Source organism: Populus alba, chromosome 4 (assembly GCF_005239225.2).
Source record: "Populus alba chromosome 4, ASM523922v2, whole genome shotgun sequence".
Classification (NCBI taxonomy): Eukaryota; Viridiplantae; Streptophyta; class Magnoliopsida; order Malpighiales; family Salicaceae; genus Populus; species Populus alba.
In genome coordinates, this window is record NC_133287.1 from 5,088,250 (window position 1) to 5,111,547 (window position 23,298).

General features: G+C 37.3%; 1 protein-coding gene and 1 pseudogene across 2 annotated transcripts; both read right to left on the minus strand.

Annotated features, from left to right (window-relative positions):
• Window positions 1-1,457: 1,457 nt before the first annotated feature.
• LOC118062575 (isoleucine N-monooxygenase 1-like) lies at window positions 1,458-2,340 on the minus strand (annotated as a pseudogene).
• An 8,070-nt stretch (window positions 2,341-10,410) lies between these two features.
• LOC118062570 (uncharacterized) lies at window positions 10,411-21,739 on the minus strand. Of its 2 annotated transcripts, XM_035076374.2 has the most exons (5): window positions 21,619-21,739; window positions 21,165-21,255; window positions 19,917-20,480; window positions 19,146-19,285; window positions 10,411-18,941 (listed from the first exon to the last, which is right to left on the minus strand). In XM_035076374.2, exons 2-3 carry the CDS (start codon window positions 21,234-21,236, stop codon window positions 20,088-20,090), a joined length of 465 nt encoding a protein of 154 aa, XP_034932265.2. In that variant the 5' UTR covers window positions 21,237-21,255; window positions 21,619-21,739; the 3' UTR covers window positions 10,411-18,941; window positions 19,146-19,285; window positions 19,917-20,087. The 2 variants fall into 2 exon arrangements, with proteins under 2 accessions (XP_034932265.2, XP_073265036.1); XM_073408935.1 differs by lacking the exon at window positions 21,619-21,739 and having other exon boundaries at window positions 21,165-21,610.
• Between the last annotated feature and the right edge of the window lie 1,559 nt (window positions 21,740-23,298).

Sequence of the window (23,298 nt, forward strand, 5' to 3'; positions counted from 1 at the left end):
ACGTTTCTCCTATTGCGGTAGAAGTCTGATGTAGAACAAGTAGCAGAAGCATACATGCTCAAGAGGGATCACCCGAAATTCAAAGGCAATAGCATTTCGGCAACCGGGGCATCGAAGTGGGAATGCCGCGAAACTCACCGAGGCAAAGCGTTTCGCCGTTTGCGGAAGAAGTCTGATGTAAAACAAGTAGCAGAAGCATACATGCTCAAGAGTGAGGACCTGAAATTCAAAGGCAACTGAATTTCGACAACCGGGGCATCTAAGTTTAAATGCCGCGAAACTCACCGAGGCAAAGCATTTCGCCGTTTGCGGAAGAAATCTGATGTAGAACAAGTAGCAGAAGCATACATGCTCAAGAGGGATCACCCGAAATTCAAAGGCAACTGAATTTCGACAACCGGGGCATCGAAGTCGGAATGCCACGAAACTCACTGAGGCAAAGCGTTTCACCGTTTGCGGAAGAAGTTTGATGTAGAACAAGTAGCAGGAGCATACATGCTCCAGAGGGATCACCCGAAATTCAAAGGCAACAGCATTTCGGCAACCATGGCATCGAAGTCGGAATGCCGCGAAACTCACCGAGGCAAAGCGTTTCGCCGTTTGCGAAAGAACTCTGAAGTAGAACAAGTAGCAGAAGCATACATGCTGAAGAGGGATCACCCGAAATTCAAAGGCAACTGAATTTCGGCAACTAGGGCATCGAAGTCGGAATGCCGCGAAACTCACCGAGGCAAAGCGTTTCGCCGTTTGTGGAAGAACTTTGATGTAGAACAAGTAGCAGAAGCATACATGCTCAAGAGGGATCACCCGAAATTCAAAGGCAACTAAATTTCGGCAACCAGGGCATCGAAGGCGGAATGCCGCGAAACTCACCGAGTCAAATCGTTTCACCGTTTGCGGAAGAAGTCTGATGTAGAACAAGTAGCAAAAGAATACATGCTCAAGAGGGATCACCCGAATTTCAAAGGCAACTGAATTTCGACAACCGGGGCATCGAAGTCGGAATGCCGCGAAACTCACCGAGGCAAAGCATTTCGCCATTTGCGGAAGAAGTCTGATGAAGAACAAGTAGCAGAAGCATACATGCTGAAGAGGGATCACCCGAAATTCAAAGGCAACAGCATTTCGGCAACCGGGGCATCGAAGTTGGAATGCCGCGAAACTCACCGAGTCAAAGCGTTTGGCCGTTTGCGGAAGATGTCTGATGTAGAACAAGTAGCAGAAGCTTACATGCTCAAGAGGGATCACCCGAAATACAAAGGCAACTGAATTTCGGCAACCGGGGCATCGAAGTCGGAATGCCGCGAAACTCACCGAGGCAAAGCATTTCGCCGTTTGCGGAAGAAGTCTGATGTAGAACAAGTAGCAGAAGCATACATGCTCAAGAGGGATCACCCGAAATTCAAAGGCAACTGAATTTCGGCAACCGGGACCTCGAAGTCGGAATGCCGCGAAACTCACCGAATCAAAGCGTTTCGCCTTTTGCGGAAGAAGTCTGATTGCTGAATCCTGTCGTCAATTATGGGGTCGTGATACTTTTTGATGATCCTATCTTTCTCCTTCATCACCTTCTCATGACCATCTAGGTCAAGCCATGTCAAGAATGACAAAAAATCTGAGACACAAAATGAAAATAAATGACTGAGGATAGTGAAGAGTGCATCCACATGTTGCTCCTCTTCAAAACCAGGTCCACCTCTCCATTCCCACTCCAAAATATCTTTTGTTGAACATCAGCTTCCTAATAACATTTGCACAATAATGCTGTGATGTGAATCGCAAATTCACTATGCCATCTTGATCAGATTCCTGACATTGTTTATAAACAAGACGAACAAGGTTATCACCTTCTTCAATTCTTTTTTTGTGAAGCCATTGATGCCTCGTAGGAGAAAGCACTTGTGTTGCCATGACTGACTTCATTTTCTTCCACTGATCTCCAAATGGTGATACAACTGTTGCTAGGTACCCATTTGATGCGAGATAAGAGGATATGGTTTCGGGTCTAGATGAAAATACATCATCTTGTTCTTTCAAGAATTCACAAGCAATATTAGGACAAGTGACAGGAATCACATGGATGTTTCCTAGACGGATACAAGCTATTTCAGTGTTCATTTCTTTCATGAGATTGTGTATCCATTGGTACACTGGCTTGTTTCGGAGCATTGTCGGGAGGCATCCAACAAGAGGCCATGGTCTTGGACCAGGAGGCAGTGAGTATTGCTTGACATTCTTGTGGGATTGGATAAAGGAAAATAAGGTGATTGCTAAGACGAGAAAAAGAATTGGGAAGCTCAATAAGATTGTGAATGAGCTAGTGGATGGAAAATAGTCCATGATGAAACAAGTGTACTTGTTTTCTTCACAGTATGGTGCTGTTATTGTGGCTTTATAAATATATAAAATTTTGGATAATCTCCATTAGAGACCCTATATATGTGTGTGTGTGTCATGATCTATATCTTATATAAATAGCGTAATAAATGTAAATGTTTGAGAGAAAAAAAAAACTTGGATTCTGCTTATTTCCAATATGCCTTTCAATTGTAAGAAAAAAATCAATTATTTATTTATTTAATATAGTTTGAATAGAAAAAATATTGACCTTAATAGTGGAAAGAATTAAATTGTTATTAATGTGCATATCTTTCCCTATCTACCTTGATATGTTTCCGGATTTGTTTTATTTTTCCTTATTAGTGTGTTAAAGGTAATCTTCGTATTTTATGTAAATCATGTAGGTTGTATTTTATTGGTATATAGAATAAAAAAGATAAATACTAAAAACATATTTGGTTGAAAAAACATAGATATAGAAATAAATATATCTCAGATAGAGACATAAAAATATAACTATCTCTGAAATATTTTGGAGTAAATTTTTATCCCTTTAAAACAAGAAGTGCAGAAGAACATGTCCTTTGTATCATAACTATCTTTGTTTTTTCTGTTCTAAAATACTAACCAAACTCTACTCTATTATGCATAAATGAGGACATACATACAGACAGACAAACAAACAGACACAAATACATACATAAATACATACATGTATGTATGTATGTATGTATAAAAGGTGTGGTTCATGAATTATTGAGACTGTAAAACAATCTAATTTTTTTAAAAAAATCTCATTCTTTCTCATTTTATTAACTGGGATCTAGACTAAATAATTTATTGCAATTAGCTTTTTTTGGTGTGGTTTCGGTGTCAAAAAAATTGAAATTAAATTGATGAGAAATTATGCTAAATATAATTTGGTTTAATTGATTTAAAAAATTTAAATGTACGGACCAAATTTTACAATAAGGCAAAAATCTAGGCTTTTTATTTTTTAAAAATGTGCATGAGGCATCTTTTTAAGCATCTTTATCTTTAGGATTTTTTTTTTTGTTTTCATTTTTGGTCCCTTGGGTTTGAGACTTTTATGTTTCGGTCCAAAGCTTCATTATGTTCCCATTTTAATCCGTCAGGTTGATAGATGAGTGAGAGTTGCTGAAAAATAATGAAAAAGAAAAAAAGTAGACAGTTTGCTAGATTCCATGAATTAAAAAAAAAGTCAAATTTAGTATCAATGTGTTCCTCTTGATGATAATAATATCATTAAGATATTTTTTAGCTTTTATATTATTGAAAAAATAGATCAAGGTTGAGAAAGATTTTTTTTTTTTTCAGATTAATCTTGTGTTTTTTAACCTATTTAAAGGTGTTTTTTATTGAAAAAATATCTTGTCGCACGTCAAATCCGCGCGACATCAGCTGGCGATTTTTTCTCGTTATGCGTTGTGTCACACCCGACATCGCAGCAGCCCTAAAAAATAGTTCTCGATTATGGAAAAAGAACAGATTTCTGGCATCTTGTTCTTTTAGGGGAACAGGTCTTGTTTAAGGAGTCGCCACCTAGTATTATAGTCACTAGGAACCCTAACTGGTCAACAGAGATTCTATGGTACGGGACTGGTTACGTAAAAGGGAAGATATTATCACCCCTTAAACATTCTGCCTAAGGCAGATTGCATTGCTGGTTTTGCCTTAAATTTTCTAAACATTTATTCGCTTATGCTATGATGATCTGTTTATAATATTCCTGACTCTGGCGCTAGTGAATATTCGATCCAGAATAATTTCAACTCTGACGTTGGTAAAAATTCCAACCCCGAATAATCCCAACTCTGGTGTTGGTAAAAATTCCACCACGAATAATTCCAACTCTAGCGTTGGTAAAAATTCCAACACCGAATAATCCCAACTCTGGCGTTGGTAAAAATTCCACCACGAATAATTTCAACTCTGGTGTTGGTAAAAATTTGTAGCTACAAAAAATTCTAACCTTAAACAATCCCAACTCTGGCGTTGGTAAAAATTCCACCACGAATAATTCCAACTCTAGCGTTGGTAAAAATTCGTGGCTACAAAAAAAAATCAGTATATATTTTTTTTTTTTATTCTTGATCCTGATATCTATGAATAAATTGACAAAAATAAATTTTTTCTAAGACATGCAAAATTTTTATTTCTATACTTTCAATTTTTTTTTTAATTTTTTAATTTTTTTGTTTTAGGGCAGGGTCTGATCCAGCCTACATGGCTGGGTAGACCCAAATCCCGGTTGGGCAGCAAGTGAATTATAATTCACTTGCTACTGTAGCAAGTGAATTATAATGCAGGAGGGGAGAGACGAGAGAAGACTTACCTGCTGCAGCAAGGCGTAGCCGGAGACGATGGCGCACTGCGCTGGACGAACGGCGCTGCCACCTCTTGTTCTTCCTCTCTTCTTCCTTCTCTTTCTCCTTTTCTTCCCCGGTTCGTCCCTGTATTTCTCTCCCGGAGTGCCCTGTTTCTGGTGTAGTGGCTGCTGAAGATGGAGCTCTGAAGCTGCTGCTTCTAGAGGACACGAAAACAGTGGTGACGCTGGTGGTGACTCTTGTCTACTGCTTTCCTTGGTCTTTCTTCTGTGTTTCCTCTGCTCTCCCTTTCTCCGTGGCCTCCTCTGCTTTTCTTCGGTTTTTGGTTACTGTCCTCTCCCCACTGTTTTTCTTTCGCTCTGTTTCCGGTCACCCCTGTCTTTCTCTTCCCTTTTTCCCCTGGTTCTGTTTCTCCCCTGGTTTTGTTATTGATTTTTTTTCTCTCTTTTCTTCTGTTCGTTCGTCTCCTCTGTCTCTTTTGAAGAAACCAGAGGCCACGAACGTGCGCTCATTTTCTTTCTCTCTTTCTTTTTTTCTCTCCAGCCGGTTTTTTCTGGTTTTATCCTCCCTTAGAATGCCATCCGGTCGATCACGCTCTCTGTTTTAATGTAGGAGTAAAGGCAGCAGTTTTCTTTTTTTTGGGTGAAGAAGATGAACAGCGTTGATGTTATTTTGCTTTTGGTCCTTGATGTTTTGAAAGTGTTGTAATCAAGCCCTTGGATAAACTTTAATTGGACCCCTGCATTTCAGTGAATTTTACAAAATAATCCCTGGATTTTAATTTCTTGCAAATTGTACCCCAATTAACCCCAAACTCTGGTATTTCTTCAATTAAGTCCTTGATTTCATTAATTAAATTAATTCCAAGCTCAATTAAGTTCAAAAACTTGTCAATTCTCCAATTAAACCCTTGATTTGATTAATTAAATTAAATCCAAAGTTTAATTAAACCTCAAAACTTCCAATCATGTTGCTCTTAATCCAAATTTTAATTCATTTTCATTTATTTTATTTTTACTTGTTTTTCATCATTTTTTCAGTAAATAAAATAATTCAAATAAAAGGGTAAAAAATTAGGTTATGACACGTTGTATTGCTTTGATTGGTTCGTTGGAGTCACCACCTAGTAATTTATTTAAGGCTATTAAGAAACCGAATGTACTAGTCTTGTCAGAGATTCACGGGTAAGGGACTGGTTGTGGTTAAGGAAGGTATTAGCACCCCTAACACACTCTACTTGAGGTAAGTTGCTTCGTGATTTTGACATGTTAAAGAAGTTATAAAATTTTATCTTTTCATCGGATATTAGAAATATAACTTACGTATAAGTTAATAATTCTTGACCGTGATGCAATCAAAATATTAAATTCTTCTTTAATTTTTGTAATTTTATCATAAATAAAAACATCCATAAAAAAAAAAAAAAAAAAAACATACAAACACACACATACACTTTCACTATATTTTTTCTTTTCTTTTTTTTTTTCCTTTTTCTTTTTTGCTTCCATATTTTCAAAATACAAATTACAAAAACTCAAAACTAAACAAATATTACATTAACCAAAAATCACATTAAACAAATTCTAAAATTACAAAGCAGCCATTCAAAAATCCATAACAGTGCTGGGACCAGTTCCGTGAAGCCAAAGGACAGCAGGAACAGTGGTGGCGCGTCTTCCCACGCGCTGCTGCAGGAAGAAAATGCAAGGTGGACGATCTAGCTCAGCTTCTTCTCCCCTTCTCTTCCCTACTGGTTGTGAGGAACACAATCACCTGCAATTACAACCAAAATCACAACAACACAGTTGATTTTAGTTTTTTGTTTCACTGTTTTCAAATCCGCCTCCCTCCTTTCTCCTCTTTTAGATCTTCTTCGTTTCTCTGCCTCCTCCGTTCTCTGTTTCAGGCGGGTCGGTTTGTCTTCTCCTCTGTTTCGGGTGGTAGATCGGGCGGCGCTACTGGCTGATGGTGAATCTATGGCCAAGTGTGGACGGCGCTGCTAGCTCTATGGGCGTTGCTACGGCTGAAGAGGGGATCGTGGATCTGCCACCGGTTGAAGAGGGAAGATCTGTTGGTTGCACGCTGTTGGAGGAGAAGGGTTGTTGTGGTGTTCATCTATGAGAGGAGAGGCTGGTGCTGAGTGCAACCGAGAGAGGGAAGTGGATGGCTGCTGTGGTGCTGGTAGGGACGACTGTGGAAAAAAGAGATGAGCTCAGGAAAAAAGCTGGGGGAAAAGGTTGGCTGTTGTGAGCGGTGGTTTCTTGCAAGATTCCAATTGGCTGTCTTTGGGGACGGGTGAAGGAGTGGAGTGAGTCATAGCTGAGAGAGGGGGCGGCTGTTTTCGGGAGGAAAATTCCCAGCTGGGGGAAGAAGGGCAGAGTCCGGCTGGTTTTGGGTCAGGAAAATCAAACCCTAGGGGAGCGGCTAAGGGAGAAAAAATAAAAACCAACGGGGGGCGGCTGGTTTGAAGGAAAGAGGTTATTTAGGGTTAGGGTTTTTTATGTTTTTTTTTTTTTAAGTGCAAAATTACCCCTTCCTTTTATGCAAGTGTTGGAAGCTATTATTTATAGGCAAATATATTGCTAGGTCTCCCAACTTGGTCCCTCAACTTTTTTTGTTTGTAAATTTTGATTTTTCTTATTTTTTTGTATTTTTTTGAAAATAAGCAATATCAACGTCGACTCGATGAGGAAAATCAATAATTTTAAAAAATGACGCATGAAAAGTCGAACGCGTTCGAAAGACTCTTAAAAATTTAAATTCTTTTTTAGACGACGTTGAAAATGCTAAAATGACGAAAATATATTAAAAAACCTATTTTTTTGGATTTTCGTTGTTTTTCTCTATTTTTGAATTTTTCTGAAAATTTATCAAAACATGGGTCAAAAAATAGGTAGCAACATATCTTATCAAGGTTTTATGAGTGCTTATTAGATATCTTTAGATGAAAATATATTAAATTTTGATTTTTTGGATGAAAAAAACCTAACTTGATTTTTCAGCCTCCTCTTTGGTGGCTCAAATTTGAACAAGAAAATTACGTGTTATTTTTTTAATAATAAAAAAAAGAGAAAATTATATTGAATATCCAGTTTGGTGTTTTTTCACTTTATCTTAATAATTTGAAAAATTATACTTAAATCTTTGATCATTCTAAACTTTTAAACTATGTAAAATTACTTTTTTACCTTTATGTATAATATATTACAAACCGAAGGAAACGATATAACACTCTCTTTATTCCTCATCTTTCTCTCTCTCTCTCTCTCTCTCTCTCTCTCCAGGATATTCTCTCTAGAAAGAACAAATGTATTAACCTTCAAGAAATCATCTGTTCAATCTCATTCAAATAATTTGGATTAGAAACGAAGAAGAGGGAGTTATTGAAGAGAAAAACAATTCTAACCCTAAAATTATTAGAGAATTGTAATTCATGAGGGAAATCAAGACATTGAATTAGCACAGATATAGTTTGCATTGGAAAAAGGGATTCCGACTTTTGTTGCTATGCTTGACACTCGCAGACTCTCGTTTCCTCATTTTCAATTGACTTGGTGAATTGCTCCCCTTGTTTGATCTTTTTTACAGCCTAAGGCTATCCTCCAATCATCACAAGGGCTAGCCTCCATGTGAGAATAAGCCCTAGTGTATAAGCAAAGAGAGACCTGAAGAATGTTTGAACCAGCAATGACAAATTATAGCACTAGTGTTCTCGTCATCATCAAACCACCCTATTTTAAAACTCATAAGTTTTGCTAGCAGTTCCTCACGTACTCTCCTTGTCAACTTTTATTCCATAACTGCAGAACTGTAGTGTTGGAGGAGACTGGTGATGAAATCTAAAGAGTAGAAATGCCTAAGAAAACAAGAGACAATGTGTTGTTTGAATTGGTCACTATGCGGAGCTGGGATTATTTGATAGGGAGGGCCAAAACTAATATATTAAGATATAATTTTTTACATGTAAACCACACTGACTTATTAAATTAAAATTAACATATTAAAAAAAAATGATATATAAAAATAAATCTAACATAAAAAATGGGATTATTGGTTTCTAAAAAAAGAAAACTTAAATTGAATTAAAAGTGGATATGTGCTTTTCAAAAAACTTAATTTAGCTAGAAAGATCGTGTCTAATTATATATTGGACCAGGTGATAATAAGGTACATGTGAGAAAAAAATTGATAATTTTGACGGTTTTACTAAAAACAAAACACAAAAAAAATCTATGTATAATCGAAATAAACCCATAAAATATATCCAATTCATTAGAAAAAACAGCATTCACTATAGCAAGAAATAAAAAAATGGTAAAACTAGTAGATCTAGAAAAAAAAAAAGAAAAAAATAATAGAATTATACACACACACACACACCTTAGCAAATTCTTAACAAAATAAAAAAAAAATAGAAGATTTTAAATTTAGGTCACTAATTACCTTGTTTCGATGAACAATGAATTAATTGACAACTTTGTTTTAACTTTTCCGCATTACTTTGTATTATTATATTTTTTTTGTTTGGGACTCTAGAGAATGAAAATAGAAAAACAGTAAAGAAAAATAGCAAAACAATAAAGAAAGGTAATTAAATTAAAAAAATTATTTATATTTTTTTTTCCAACTTATACGAAGAAATAATTTTAAATTTAAAAATAACTAATGAAATAATAATTTATTATTAGAAAAATCCTTGTTAAATTTAAATCCTAAATAAAAATAAATTCTAAAATATTTTGGTGGGGTGTTTGCAGGGGCCCGGGCCCTGCTTGCCACCCCTTAGTTCCGCCTCTGCGGTGTATACCGGAAAGTACAGTGGAGTGATATTGTGAAAGAAAAATTTCATATCGAGATTATGGAATATTATAGAATATTTAGCTAGTTGAAGAATTTTGAAGTTAATTTCATGTATGCAAGTTTGGATATTCTTAGAGTTCAAAGTAAATTTTAGAATAGATTCACACAGAATTGTTTTGTTTGGAATTTTTTTTTTTTTTTTTGCTTCGTTCTTTTAATTTTTCATGGAACAAAATAATTTTTTTTGGTTGCTTACCTGTTTGACATCTTTTTAAAGACCCTGGAATTCTAATAATATTTATTCTATTACTCTATATATAAAAGTGTTGGATTTACTGAGAAACTAGTTTGATATGAGTGATCCCACACAGTAAGCAATAATAGGGTGAACAGATCAAGAACTTATAGCTGCTAAGCATCCAATAATCAATGCACTTCCCCATTCTGGTGCATTTATTTTCAGCAGACGCCATTGAGAAGGAGCTGGATAATTCAGTCTGGTCCTCCTATACAGTGGGATATAGTTTGACATTGCTTTGGGTTTGATTTTTTTGGGCTAAACGCGCAGGCTCAATCTCTTCGGCCAGATGCATAGCCTCTTTCTTTGTTTTTTTTTTTTTTTTTTTTTTAGATTTTGTTCCCTTCAATCACTTAAGAAATATTGAAACATTATTTTGGATTTTTCTTTAACTTGTTAAGGGAGGAGGGGCTGTTTCGGATATCACATGGGTTTCTTTCATTTAGACAACTGAACCCAAGTTCTTGTAATGATTAGACTTTTATAACGCTGCAACCTGATAATGTATTGCACGTTTAGCTTATCATAATTCCCTTCATAATTGGTTCCATTTGTTAGACAATGATGAACTTCCTCATGCCTTGAAAGTTCACCTGATTTTCTCTCGACCTCTATAAAATCATCAGGGATGTTCTAGCCGCATTAATTCAAAGCATCTGAAACGAGTTTACATCTTTTATTTGCATGAATGAGGCAACAAAATCACTCGAATTAATCATGTTCTAATTTATCTTGACAATCATCCAGTCGGAATCGCAGGGGTCGTGTGATCTGGTCTGGTAATAACAGTTGATGCAAAACTTTCTTTCTATTGACTGGGGTTTGTGTTGGTGGGAGAAACCACTGGTGGTGGCTTTGAAACACTCAGAGGGGATAAAACACAAAGTTTTATTTCAAAAAACAAGAAGCTTACAATTAACACAAAAGCTTTAATACACACCCTCTCTCTCTATATCTAGTGTTTCTCTCTAAACTCTCCACACAAAATAAAATAAGCTTAGTTGCCTATTTATACACAAATTCAAAACAAGAAAATTCAAACTTTTAGGTGTGAAGGCGGCTGGCGGCCTGCGGTGGCAGCTGGTAACTAGCGGTTGGTCGGTGACAGCTGGTGGCTGGCTAGGCGGTGGTTGCCTTCCTTGACCTTCTAGATTGAGTTTAAGTTCAACAAATCTCCCCTTTAAACTCAATCAAGGGATGTGCTAATCATGAATTTTAATCTGATAAATACTTCTCCCTTCAATGGCTTTTCTCAGTTTGTAGCCTTTAGTCACTAAACTGGCTTTGTATCTTTGCACTTCTCCTTTTGCATTCTTCTTCGTCTTATAGACCCATTTGACACCTATTGCTTTCTTGTTTTCTGGTAGATCAGTCAGCTTCCAGGTATCATTCTTGTCAATGGCATGTATTTCTTCATCCATTGCTTTTATCCACTTCTCTTCTATGATAGCTTCATTGAAGCTTAGTGGGTCACTATTTGCAAAGAAACAAAATAGAGTTGTATCTTTCATGACTTGAGTGGCATCGTACAACTCTTCAAGATTTCTCATCCTTCTTGGTCATTCTGATAAGGATGCTGATGGTGGTGTTGATGATGATGATTCTGGTGTGTTCCTCTTGTTGAATACAGGGAATCTGTGTACCAGACTTTGTGGTTCATCTGCTGGCACAATCGGTTCTTCTGCAAGTATTGTTGGTACTTCTTCATCTTCAAGGATCAAATCAATGTTGATCCATTTGACTGCTTCTTGGTCATCATTCCATTGCCAAGATTTATCTTCTTCAAAGATAACATCTCTACTCATAATTACCTTATTTATGATGGGATTATACAGCTTGTATCCCATCCTTCTATCACCATATCCAACAAAGATGCATTTCTCGCTTTTATCATCGAGTTTTGTCCTTCTTGCATCTGGGATCTTTGCATATGCCACACAACCAAAGACTCGTAGATGAGTAACACTTGGTTTGTGACCACTCCATGCTTCTTCCAGAGTGACACCTTGCAAACTTCTGGTTGAGCAGCGATTCAGTAGATACACTGCACATGATACAGCTTCAGCCTAGTATTGCTTGGGCAGCTTCTTTGCTTTGAGCAGACTTCTTACCATGTCAAGAATCGTTCGATTCTTCCTCTCAGCTACACCATTCAGCTGTGGTGTATAAGCTAGTGCTGTTTGATGTCTGATGTCTTGTTGTGTACAAAAGGCTTCAAAGTCGTTTGTTGTATATTCTCCACCTTAATCAGATCTCACGGTTCTGATCATATAGCCACTTTGCTTCTCCACAATTGCTTTAAAATCTTTTAAACAATTGAATACTTCTGACTTCCTCTTCAGAAAGTATACATGTCTTTCTGCTAAAATCATCAATAAAAGTGAGGAAGTACCTATTTTGTCCAGTCGACATAGGCGTTATTGGGCCACACACATCTGTGTGCACTAACTCTAGTGGCTTCTTTGCTTTCCAGTTGACTTCTTTGGCAAAACTAGATCTGTGATGTTTGCTGAGGACACAACTCTCACAGACTTCATTTGGATGATCAATATGAGGCAAACCTTTGACCATCTTCTTGCTTGCTAGCATCTTCAGACTTGTGAAATTTAGATGTCCAAGCCTTAGGTGCCAAAGCCATTCTTCACTGTTAGTGATGGCACTCAAACACCTTGCTGCATCATACTGGATGTTCAAAGGAAACATCCTATTCTTGGACATTTTCACATCTGCAATTAGTCTCCCATTGTAGTCTCTAATTGTCAGATGACAATTCTTCAAGTAAAAAGTATAATCTCTCTCCATAAGTTGACCTAAGCTGATCAAGTTCTGCTTTATGGCTGGGACATAATAAACATCGGCTATGTAGTTGTGATCGCCGTTCTTCAACTTGATTGGGATGTTGCCTTTACCTTTGAATGGAACCTTTGAGGTATCTCCAAAAGTAACTAGACCTTGTTTGGTCTCATCTAGATCACTAAATAAATCTCGGTAGCCACACATATGATTGCTGGCTCCAGTATCTAATTACCATATATTCTCTTGTTTCTCATCAAGTCCTTGTTGGACAAGTAATGCAGCTGCGTCTCTGTCATCATTCTCTGCATAGTTGGCTTGCTCACATATCTCTAACGGAGCTTTCCTTCGACATTTAGTGCTATAGTTCCCAAATTGATTGCAACTATAACATTGGATATTCCTCTTGTCACGGTCATTATAATCGCCTCCTCTTTCTCTAGGAGTGAATGCTTGTTATCCTCGACCTCTTCTGGTGGTGTTTCTATCACCTCTTCCTCTAAAACTTGTATTCCAAGATCCTCTTCCTTGGAATCTCTAAAATCCTCCTTTGGATTGTTGACTTCCTGCTTGAGTGATATATCCACTTGTTGAAGTCTCCCCTTGCTCATATATGTCCTTGAGAGACAACTTTGCTTGTAAGGCATGCTCAATAGCCTTATCTCCATTTCGCTTTACAATCTTTTGCTCATGAGCTTGAAAAGAACTCATAAGCTCATCAATTGTCAACTTGTCCACTTCCTTGGACTCTTCAATGGCGACAACAACAAAATAAAATTATGGATCTAGGGATCTCAAAATTTTCTCAGTAATTTGAGAATCTGTGATGACTTCTCCATTTCTTCTCATCTAATTGACTATCACCATAATTCTTGTGAGATAATCAGAAATAGATTCCGAGGACTTCATCTACAATAATTCAAATTCACCTCGCAAAGATTGAAGATGAATCTTTTTTATTCTGTCAACACCTTTGTATTTTTGTTAGAGAGCCTCCCATATGTCTTTTGATGTTTCAGCAGAAGCTATGATCTCGAATGTGTCTATATCAAGACCTTGATATATGATGGTCTTTGCTTTGTTGTCTTTCTTTCTGTTGACTTTTAGGGCTTGCTTTTGTGCCTCTTGTAGAGCATTTTTTGCTTCTTTGGACTCTGGTTCGTCATAACCATTTTGTACAATATCTAAACACTCTTGTGAACCAAGGAATGCCTTTAATCTGATGCATCAACTATCATAGTTGTCTTTGGTCAGCTTCGGGATGAGTGTTTACGTACTTTCTGTAGTCATTTTGCTCTTTGAATGACTATATCACCTTCTAGGAGCCGAATTTGGGAAAATAGACACTGTAGATTGATCTGAAATGGTCCAAATAGTAGGGAACCGGTCTAACTTTGTTGAAATTGGGTCAAAAATGGGGTGAACCGGTCAAAAAATCGATTATGTACGGCAGACGGTTCACTGGGGTCAAACCATGAATATTCCGAGGAATATTCGGTCGGCTCGGTTGCGGCTAGTGGCGGCACGGCGTGTGGCTCAGCACGACTGGATGGCGGCTCAGCTTAGACGGCTTGAATATGTGAGATATTCGGCTTAGACTGCATAGTTGTGGACGGCACACGTCTTCAACCTCTGGAGCGTGTGGGCTGTGCGAGGGCGTCTGTGCAGAATCTTCAGGCGACACGTGTAGCTCACCGCGAGCTCCGATGAGGCTGATTCTTGCACTAGTGAGTTCGTATGGATGAGCTCTACACTATGGAATGATCAAAACTTGTTTTTGACAACTTTGAAAATTCGGGTATACCCCAAAACTCTTCTGTTTTCTGACAAACGAGGCTCTGATACCAATTGTTGGTAGGAGAAACCACTAGTGGTGGCTTTGAAACACTCAAAGGGGATAAAACACAGTTTTATTTCCAAAAACAAGAAGCTTACAATTGACACAAAAGCTTTAATACACACCCTTTCTCTCTATATCTAGTGTTTCTCTCTAAACTCTCCACACAAAATAACATAAGCTTAGTTGCCTATTTATACACAAATTCAAAACAAGAAAATTCAAACTTTTAGGTGTGAAGACGGCTGGCGGCCTGCGGCTAAGCGGTGGTAGCTAGTGGCTGGCGGCTGGTCGGTGACAACTGGTGGCTGGCTAGGTGGTGGTTGCCTTCCTTGACCTTCTAGATTGAGTTTAAGTTCAACAGTTTGGATCAAAAGCTGGTTCCTGATTGAAAACCTGATTCGTTGCCTTCCCTTTTTTGAACGAAATGTTGAACTTAAACTCAATCTAGAAGGTCAAGGAAGGCAACCACTGCCCACCCAGCCATCAGTTGTCACCGCCTACCCGCAAACCGCCAACCACCTTCACACCTGAAAAGTTTGAATTTTCGTATTCTGAATTTGTGTATAAATAGGGTGCTAAGCTAATGTTATTTTGTGTGGAGAGTTTAGAGAGAAACACTAGATATAGAGAGAGAGGGCGTGTATTAAAGCTTTTGTGTTATTGTAAGCTTCTTGTTCTTTAAATAAAACTTTGTGTTTTATCCCCTCTAAGTGTTTCAAAGCCACCACCAGTGGTTTCTCCCACCTACAATTGGTATCAGAGCCCCGTTCGTCAGAAAACAGAAGTGTTTTGGGATATAACTGAATTTTCAAAGTTGTCAAAAACAAGTTTTGATCATTCCACAGTGTAGAGCTCATCCATACGAACTCACTGGTGCAAGAATCAGCCTCATCGGAGCCCGCGGTGATCCACACGCGCCTCCTGAAGATTCTGCACAGATCGCCCACGCGCGCTAAAGGTTGAAGACGAGTGTTGTCCACGCGCGCCATATCTAAGCCGTCTAAGCCGATCCGTTAGCCGAGCTGTCCCTCGCGTCGAGCCTAGCCGCAGCCGAGCCGAACGAATAATCCCTAGAATATTCCTGGTTCAACCACAGCGAACCACCCACCGTACAGAATTGGTTTTTTGACCGGTTCATCCCATTTTTTTACCTGATTTCTACAAAGTCGAATTGGTTCTCTACTATTTGGACCATTCCGGATTGATCTACAGTGTCCGTTTTTTCCAAATTCAGCTCCCAGAAGGTGATATAGTCATTTAAAAAGCAAAATGACTACAGAAAGTACACAAACACTCATCCCGAAGCTAACCAAAGACAACTATGATAATTGGTGCATCAGATTAAAGGCATTCCTTGGTTCACAAGAGTGTTTAGATATTGTACAAAATGGTTATGACGAACCAGAGTCCAAAGACTCAGAAGATGCTCTACAAGAGGCACAAAAGCAAGCTCTAAAAGTCAACAGAAAGAAAGAAAACAAAGCAAAGACCATCATCTACCAAGGTCTTGATGAAGACACGTTTGAGATCATTGCTTCCCCTGAAACATCAAAAGACATGTGGGAGGCTCTCCAACAAAAATACAAAGGTACTGACAGAATCAAAAAGATTTGTCTTCAATCTTTACGAGGTGAATTCAAATTATTGCAAATGAAGTCCTCAGAATCTATTTCTAATTATCACACAAGAATTATGGTGATAGTCAATCAGATGAGGAGAAATGAAGAAGCCATCACAGATTCTCGAATTACTAAGAAAATTTTGAGATCCCTAGATCCAAAATTTGATTTTGTTGTTGTCGCCATTGAAGAGTCCAAAAAAGTGGACAAGTTGATAGTTGATGAACTTATGAGTTCTTTGCAAGCTCATGAGCAAAAGATTGTAAAGAGAAATGGAGATAAAGCCATTAAGCATGCCTTATAAGCAAAGCTATCTCTTAAGGACCAATATAAGCAAGGGGAGACTTCAACAGGTGAATATACCACTCAAGTAAGAAGTCAACAATCTAGAAGAGGATATCAGCGACTCCAAGGAAGAGGATCTTGGAATACAGGCTTTAGAGGAAGAGGTGGTAGAAACACCACCAGAGGAGGTCGAGGACAACAAGCATTCACTCCTAGAGGAAGAGGAGGCGGTTACAATAATCGTGACAAGAGGAATATCCAATGTTATAGTTATAATCAATTTGGGCATTATAGCACTGAATGTCGAAGGAAAGCTCCGTTAGAAGTACGTGAGCAAGCCAACTACGCAGAGAAGGATGATAGAGGAGCAGCTGCATTACTTGTCCAACAAGGACTTGACGAGAAACAGGAGAATATATGGTATCTAGATTCTGGAGCTAGCAATCACATGTGCGGCCACCAAGATTTATTTGGTAATCTAGATGAGACCAAACAAGGTCTAGTTACTTTTGGAGATACCTCAAAGGTTCCATTCAAAGGTAAAGGCAACATCCCAATCAAGTTAAAGAACTGTGACCACAGCTACATCGCCGATGTTTATTATGTTCCAACTATAAAGCAGAACTTGATCAGCATATGTCAACTTATGGAGAGAGGTTATACTCTTTTCACGAAGAATTGTCATCTGACAATTAGAGACTACAATGGGAGATTAATTGCCTATATGAAAATGTCTAAGAATATGATGTTTCCTTTGAACATCCAGTATGATGTAGCAAGATGTTTGAGCGCTATCACCAATAGTGAAGAATAGCTTTGGCACCTAAGGCTTGGACATTTGAATTTCACGAGTCTAAAGATGCTAGCAAGCAAGAAGATGGTCAAAGGTATGCCTCACATTGATCATCCAGATGAAGTCTGTGAGAGTTGTGTCCTCAGCAAACATCACAGATCCAGTTTTGCCAAAGAAGTCAACTGGAAAGCAAAGAGGCCATTGGAGTTAGCGCATATAGATGTATGTGGCTCAATAAAGTCTATGTCGACTGGACAAAATAGGTACTTCCTCACTTTTATTGATGATTTTAGCAGAAAGACATTGATATAGTTTCTAAAGAGGAAGTCAGAAGTATTCAATTGTTTTAAATATTTTAAAGCTATTGTGGAAAAGCAAAGTGGCTATATGATCAGAACCGTGAGATCTGATCAAGGTGGAGAATATACAGCAAATGACTTTGAAGCCTTTTGTACACAATAAGGCATCAGACATCAGACAACATCAGCTTATACACCACAGCTGAATGGTGTAGTTGAGAGGAAGAATCGAACGATTCTTGACATGGCAATAAGTCTGCTCAAAGCAAAGAAGCTGCCCAAGCAATACTAGGTTGAAGCTGTATCATGTGCACTGTATCTACTGAATCGTTGTCCAACCAAAAGTTTGCAAGGTGTCACTCCGGAAGAAGCATGGAGTGGTCACAAACCAAGTGTTACTCATCTACGAGTCTTTGGTTGTGTGGCATATGCAAAGATCCCAGATGCAAGAATGACAAAACTCGATGATAAAAACGAGAAATGCATCTTTGTCGAATATGGTGAAAGAAGGATGGGATATAAGCTGTACAATCCCATCACAAATAAGGTAATTATGAGTAGAGATGTGATCTTTGAAGAAGATAAATCTTGACAATGGAATGATGACCAAGAAGTAGTCAAATGGATCAACACTGATTTGATCCTTGAAGATGAAGAAGTACCAACAGTACTTGCAGAAGAACCGATTGTGCCAGCAGGTGAACCACAAAGTCCGGTACACAGATTCCCTATATTCAACAGGAGGAACACACCAGAGTCATCATCATCAACACCACCATCAGCATCCTTATCAGAAGGACCAAGAAGGATGAGAAATCTTAAAGAGTTGTATGATGCCACTCAAATCATGGAAGATACAACTTTATTTTGTTTCTTTACAGATAGTGACCCACTAAGCTTCAATGAAGCTATCACAGAAGAGAAGTGGATAAAAGCAATAGATGAAGAAATACATGCCATTGAGAAGAATGATACCTGGAAGCTGACTCATCCACCAGAAAACAAGAAAGCAATAAGTGTCAAATGGGTCTACAAGACGAAAAAGAATGCAAAAGGAGAAGTGCAAAGATACAAAACCAGATTAATGGCTAAAGACTACAAACAGAGAAAAGCCATTGAAGGGAGAAGTATTTATCAAATTAAAGTTCATGCTTGGTATGACATCCTTCGATTGAGTTTAAAGGAGAGATTTGTTGAACTTAAACTCAATCAAGGTCAAGGAAGGCAACCACCGCCCAGCCAGCCACCAACTGTCACCGACCAGCCCCCAGCCACCTTCACACCTGAAAAGTTTGAATTTTCGTATTCTGAATTTGTGTATAAATAGGGTGCTAAGCTAATGTTATTTTGTGTGGAGAATTTAGAGAGAAACACTAGATATAGATAGAGAGGGCATGTATTAAAGCTTTTGTGTTATTGTAAGCTTCTTGTTCTTGAAATAAAACTTTGTGTTTTATCCCCTCTGAGTGTTTCAAAGCCACCACCAGTGGTTTCTCCCACCTACATGAAACATTATCCAAGGTTTCCTGCGGGAAAACAAGAGAAAAGAGAAGCATTGGTTATCAAAAGTCTCAACTTTTGACAGTGCAATAGCTCATTTCAAACTCTAATGTTAGTACATCAACGCCCAAAAGTTCAAATTTCAGAGGATTGTATATTTAAAATTTCATGAGTTTGCTCCATATTTGACCAAAACTAACCCAGTTTACAAAGTTGAGAGGAGGTCATACCTTTGAAGACCCTAGTTGTCCTGCTTCATATGAAACAGAAGAAAGCTCATTGCAATCTGTAACAAAGCAACTCCCATCAAGCTTCGTTGAAGAAGATGATCCCAGATTGGTAGAATCTTCAGTGGAGTTGTCTATCTGTCCTGTAACAAAATAAGAAAGGTAAGTATCATCGTAATTGCTCCTTTCTTTGATTGCAAGGTCAGCTAAAGCAAGACAAACAACAACTAGTTAATTTGTGAAATGCAAAAGATAATAAGAACTTTCATTTTCTAACTTTCATCCACAATATTCTCTATCTTTTCAGATGGGAATCTCTCTCTTTATCTCTCCCCCACTAGATAAAAGAGAAAGTGCAGAATATAGTTGAGCAGAAAGTTCACATGTTATTAAGTAAAGCCTTGAAAGCTAAATGAACTAGTGAAGTTTCCCCATAACTAGTTCTTATATAAAGTCAAAACCTTGACCATGGATAATTAATTGTTTCCTAAAAACTATACAAGTAGGATAAGTAAAATAAACCAAGATCTCAAACTGGAGAAAGGTGTGGCCACGTTCATCGTAATGAAATGAACATTTGAATACCAGTTTCAAGATGAGACAATGGGATCTGGTTTGGAAAAATCATTGTATGGCTCAAACTCATGAAAAGAAGGCTCTGACCCAGATGTGGTTAGGGGGCTACATGAGTTTCTAGGCCTACCAACGCAGATATCAATGGAGGAAAAGGAAAATTGAGGGAGTAGTTAAGAGATAGCAGAAGGAAATACTTACTGATTGATTCAGCTGAGGCCTCGCTAGAAGTAAATCCCAACTCTGGAACCTTGCTTTCATACGAGTCAACCAAATTAACAGATTTTGAAGATAGCCCATCTATTGGAATTACCTCTGTTAAAGAGTTACTTTCTAGTAGATCATAAGATGTTGAGGATAATACTGAAATGCTTAGATCTTTCTCTTCTGGGGTATCCATGTCTCAAGCTGAACTTGCTTCTCCTCGGAACGATTTTCCTTAAGACTTGACACTGATTTTTCATATATCTCAGCAACAACCATTTCCTCCAAAGACAGATCATTCTTTGTGGCCTTGATAGGTTCAACAGAACATGAGTAGAGCAAACGACTCACGTTGCAAGGTTCCATATCAAAATGGTTTTGGACAATGCCTTCCTTTGACATTTTATCTGACTCGGTGTTTTTCACTAGACAAGAGACGCTAGCTACGCCATCCACAGTATCCTCAGATGGCTGAGGCTTCACATCTCGCACAATATCTGAGCAAAATTGCTTGACATTAGCACCCACTATCTGCAAGTGGTCGGCATATTTCACCCCTTCCTGTCCAAGAATGTATTCAATTCCATGAGATATGTTTTGGCAGAACTGACTGCAGCTAAAGCAGGAATCGAGCAGCAAGAAAGCAACATGAAGGATTTAAGAGAGAGTTCGGGACAATCACATCAAAAAATAAATTGTAACAAATTAAAATGAAAAACGGTACAAAGTTAATACATTTTTTCTCAATTTTATAATTAACGAACAGTTTGGAGTTGCAGTATTAACCTAAAATTTGTATGCTCGAGGAAATTACAGTATCCTATCTTACTGTACCAGGATCTGGAGTTTACAAGGAAATCTGTAATGAATGATGTAAGGTTTAAAGCGGCCATTCATCATAGAAAAGAAACAGTCATCTGCCCAAAGGTAAGGCTTTTCCATTAGAAACATGCAGGAAGGGTTTCTTCACAATAACGTCAACTGCATTATGCAGCCATGGGTGCTTCGGGCATGTTGCAGCCTCTTAATGGTGGGTAGATTGCATTAACCATTTACACATACTAGAACTGTATCTTTTCTTTTGATGAACTAAAAATATTTATGCTTTAGAAACATGATTTAATCGTAAATACAATCAGTAAATATTCAGTCAAACACAAAAAGAAAAATATCAGTAGAACGCAAATAATAAAAACAATCATGGGTGCATTACAAGGAGATTGATTGTGTAAATGACAAGCATACCTGCTCCAAGATATCATCCAACTCCAAACACATAGCTTCAAATTTCTTGTACATATTCTGCATCCAGGCCATACCTTTACTTTTTGTTAACCTTATCAACAAGAACAACTTGGCATTAATTTGCTTTTAGATATGGCACCTCTAACTCAGACTGTTATAATTAAAGAGAATCCATAAGCTGGGCAACTTTGGGAAGATCACTGATAAATCACGAATAAAAGCAGTCCAGGGACGGAGATAACAAGCACTAAGAAAGGTTATAACAACTCCCTCCTCCTCCCAAAAGAAAAAATCGTGTAGCAAATATAAATTCAACCCATAAAAAAGAAAGAGACCGAAAAAGTTCAGATGATCAGCATGCAAAATTAATGACTGCAGAGTCACTCTAATCTAACTCCAACAAGCCACTCAAACCAATACACACACACACTAAACATGAAGTTGGGTCACTTACAAGTTGATTGCAGAAGCCAAAGGAAAAGGAAAGGTCTTGAATACCTTTTTTAAAATAAAAAAAAAAGTTTCCTTACTGTACTAAACAAAGAGAAAACAAAAGTATATTTGTTCTGTAATTAAAATAGAATGGAAGGAAAAACAAAAATAGACAAAAATAGAGTGTTGTTATTGATGATGACAAAAAGGAAAAAGAGTCTATTAAACACGCACTCATTAAAGTAGCTTTTTAGAGTGAAAGCCGCCTGCTCCGTCTCCTCCCTCCTACAGTACAGACTACAGAGAACGAGAGCGAGAGAGTAGGATATTTATTTTATTTTATTTATGGAGTTCTGTTTTGTTGTTGATAACAAGTACCTTTATTTATTAATTAAGAGGGGGGAAATAAAAATAATAATTAAAAAAAAACGGGTTGATCTGTCGAGAAATACCAATTAAAAAAATATATATGCCAACACTAACAATATTTTATTTGAAAGAGTTTTTCTATTTTTATTTTTAAAAATATTTTTTATTTGAAAATATATAAAATAATATTTTTTATTTAAAAAAAAATTATTTTTAACATTACACATTAAAATAATTTAAAAAATAAAAAAAATATTTTAAATAAAAAAAATCAAATTTAAAAAACACCCACTTTCCAAACACACACTAACTTGTTTCGTCTTCTTTTTTCTTTTTACTATAGTTCTTTTTTATATTGTTTGTGCTATTTTACAATGGGAATTTTGTATAACGAAGCTGATTTAATTTAAAAGACAAAGATAAAATATTCCTAAAATTACTCAGATTTAAAGATATCCTTAAATCTTGATTTCAAAATTCAAATTTTTCTTGCAACTTGTACAATTGAGTGTAGATAGTGATATAAAAAGAAGAGACTGTTGTTGTTGATCACCTGAACATGTAGAATGGGTTGGATGCAAGCAAAGCACTCCAAAGATCCAAAATGAGAGAATTTTTCAAAAATTACATCCTGAAAATTTGTAAAATATTTATGATACTCGTAAAATAATTAGTAAAATCATATTAGTTATTATCTATTTCATTAACTAAATATAACATGTACATGTAATCATTTATGTCAGCAAATCCAAGAAGAGTGAAGGCACGAAGGGTGGTTCCAGCACTTGACATTCCATTCCAATAAGAGCACCAAGACATGGTACCATGTTGCTGCCTTTGTAGTTCTGCTTTCAGTATCCCTTCATACCATAATCATATCAGTAGCTCTCTTGTTCATAACTTGTCCTTTTCAATTGATGAAACTTTCTAAGAGAACATGAAAGCAACTCTATGTAAGGAATTCACAGGGATTTATATATTACCTGCTTATGGTGTGGAGTGTGAAAAGCAACATAGGCTCTGGAGTTGCAGAGATCGTGAAAAGAGAGGTTTCTTTTTCTGTGGATTTTGTGACATGGCGTATTAATGAGACCAGGGAGTACGCTCTTACACTATAAAATCAATCTAAAATCAGTGCTTGCTCAATAAACCCATCAAATTTAACAAAAGGAAAGAGTATTGATGGTTATTTGGGCTTAAATCTAAGCAATAACAAAGTGTTATTGCTTAATTTATAAGAGATTTGGAGGGAGAAAGAACGAGAGAAAAGGCAATGATGACCTATTTGTAGATTGAGAGCCATAATAGAGAATCACCATCTTATTTTTCACTT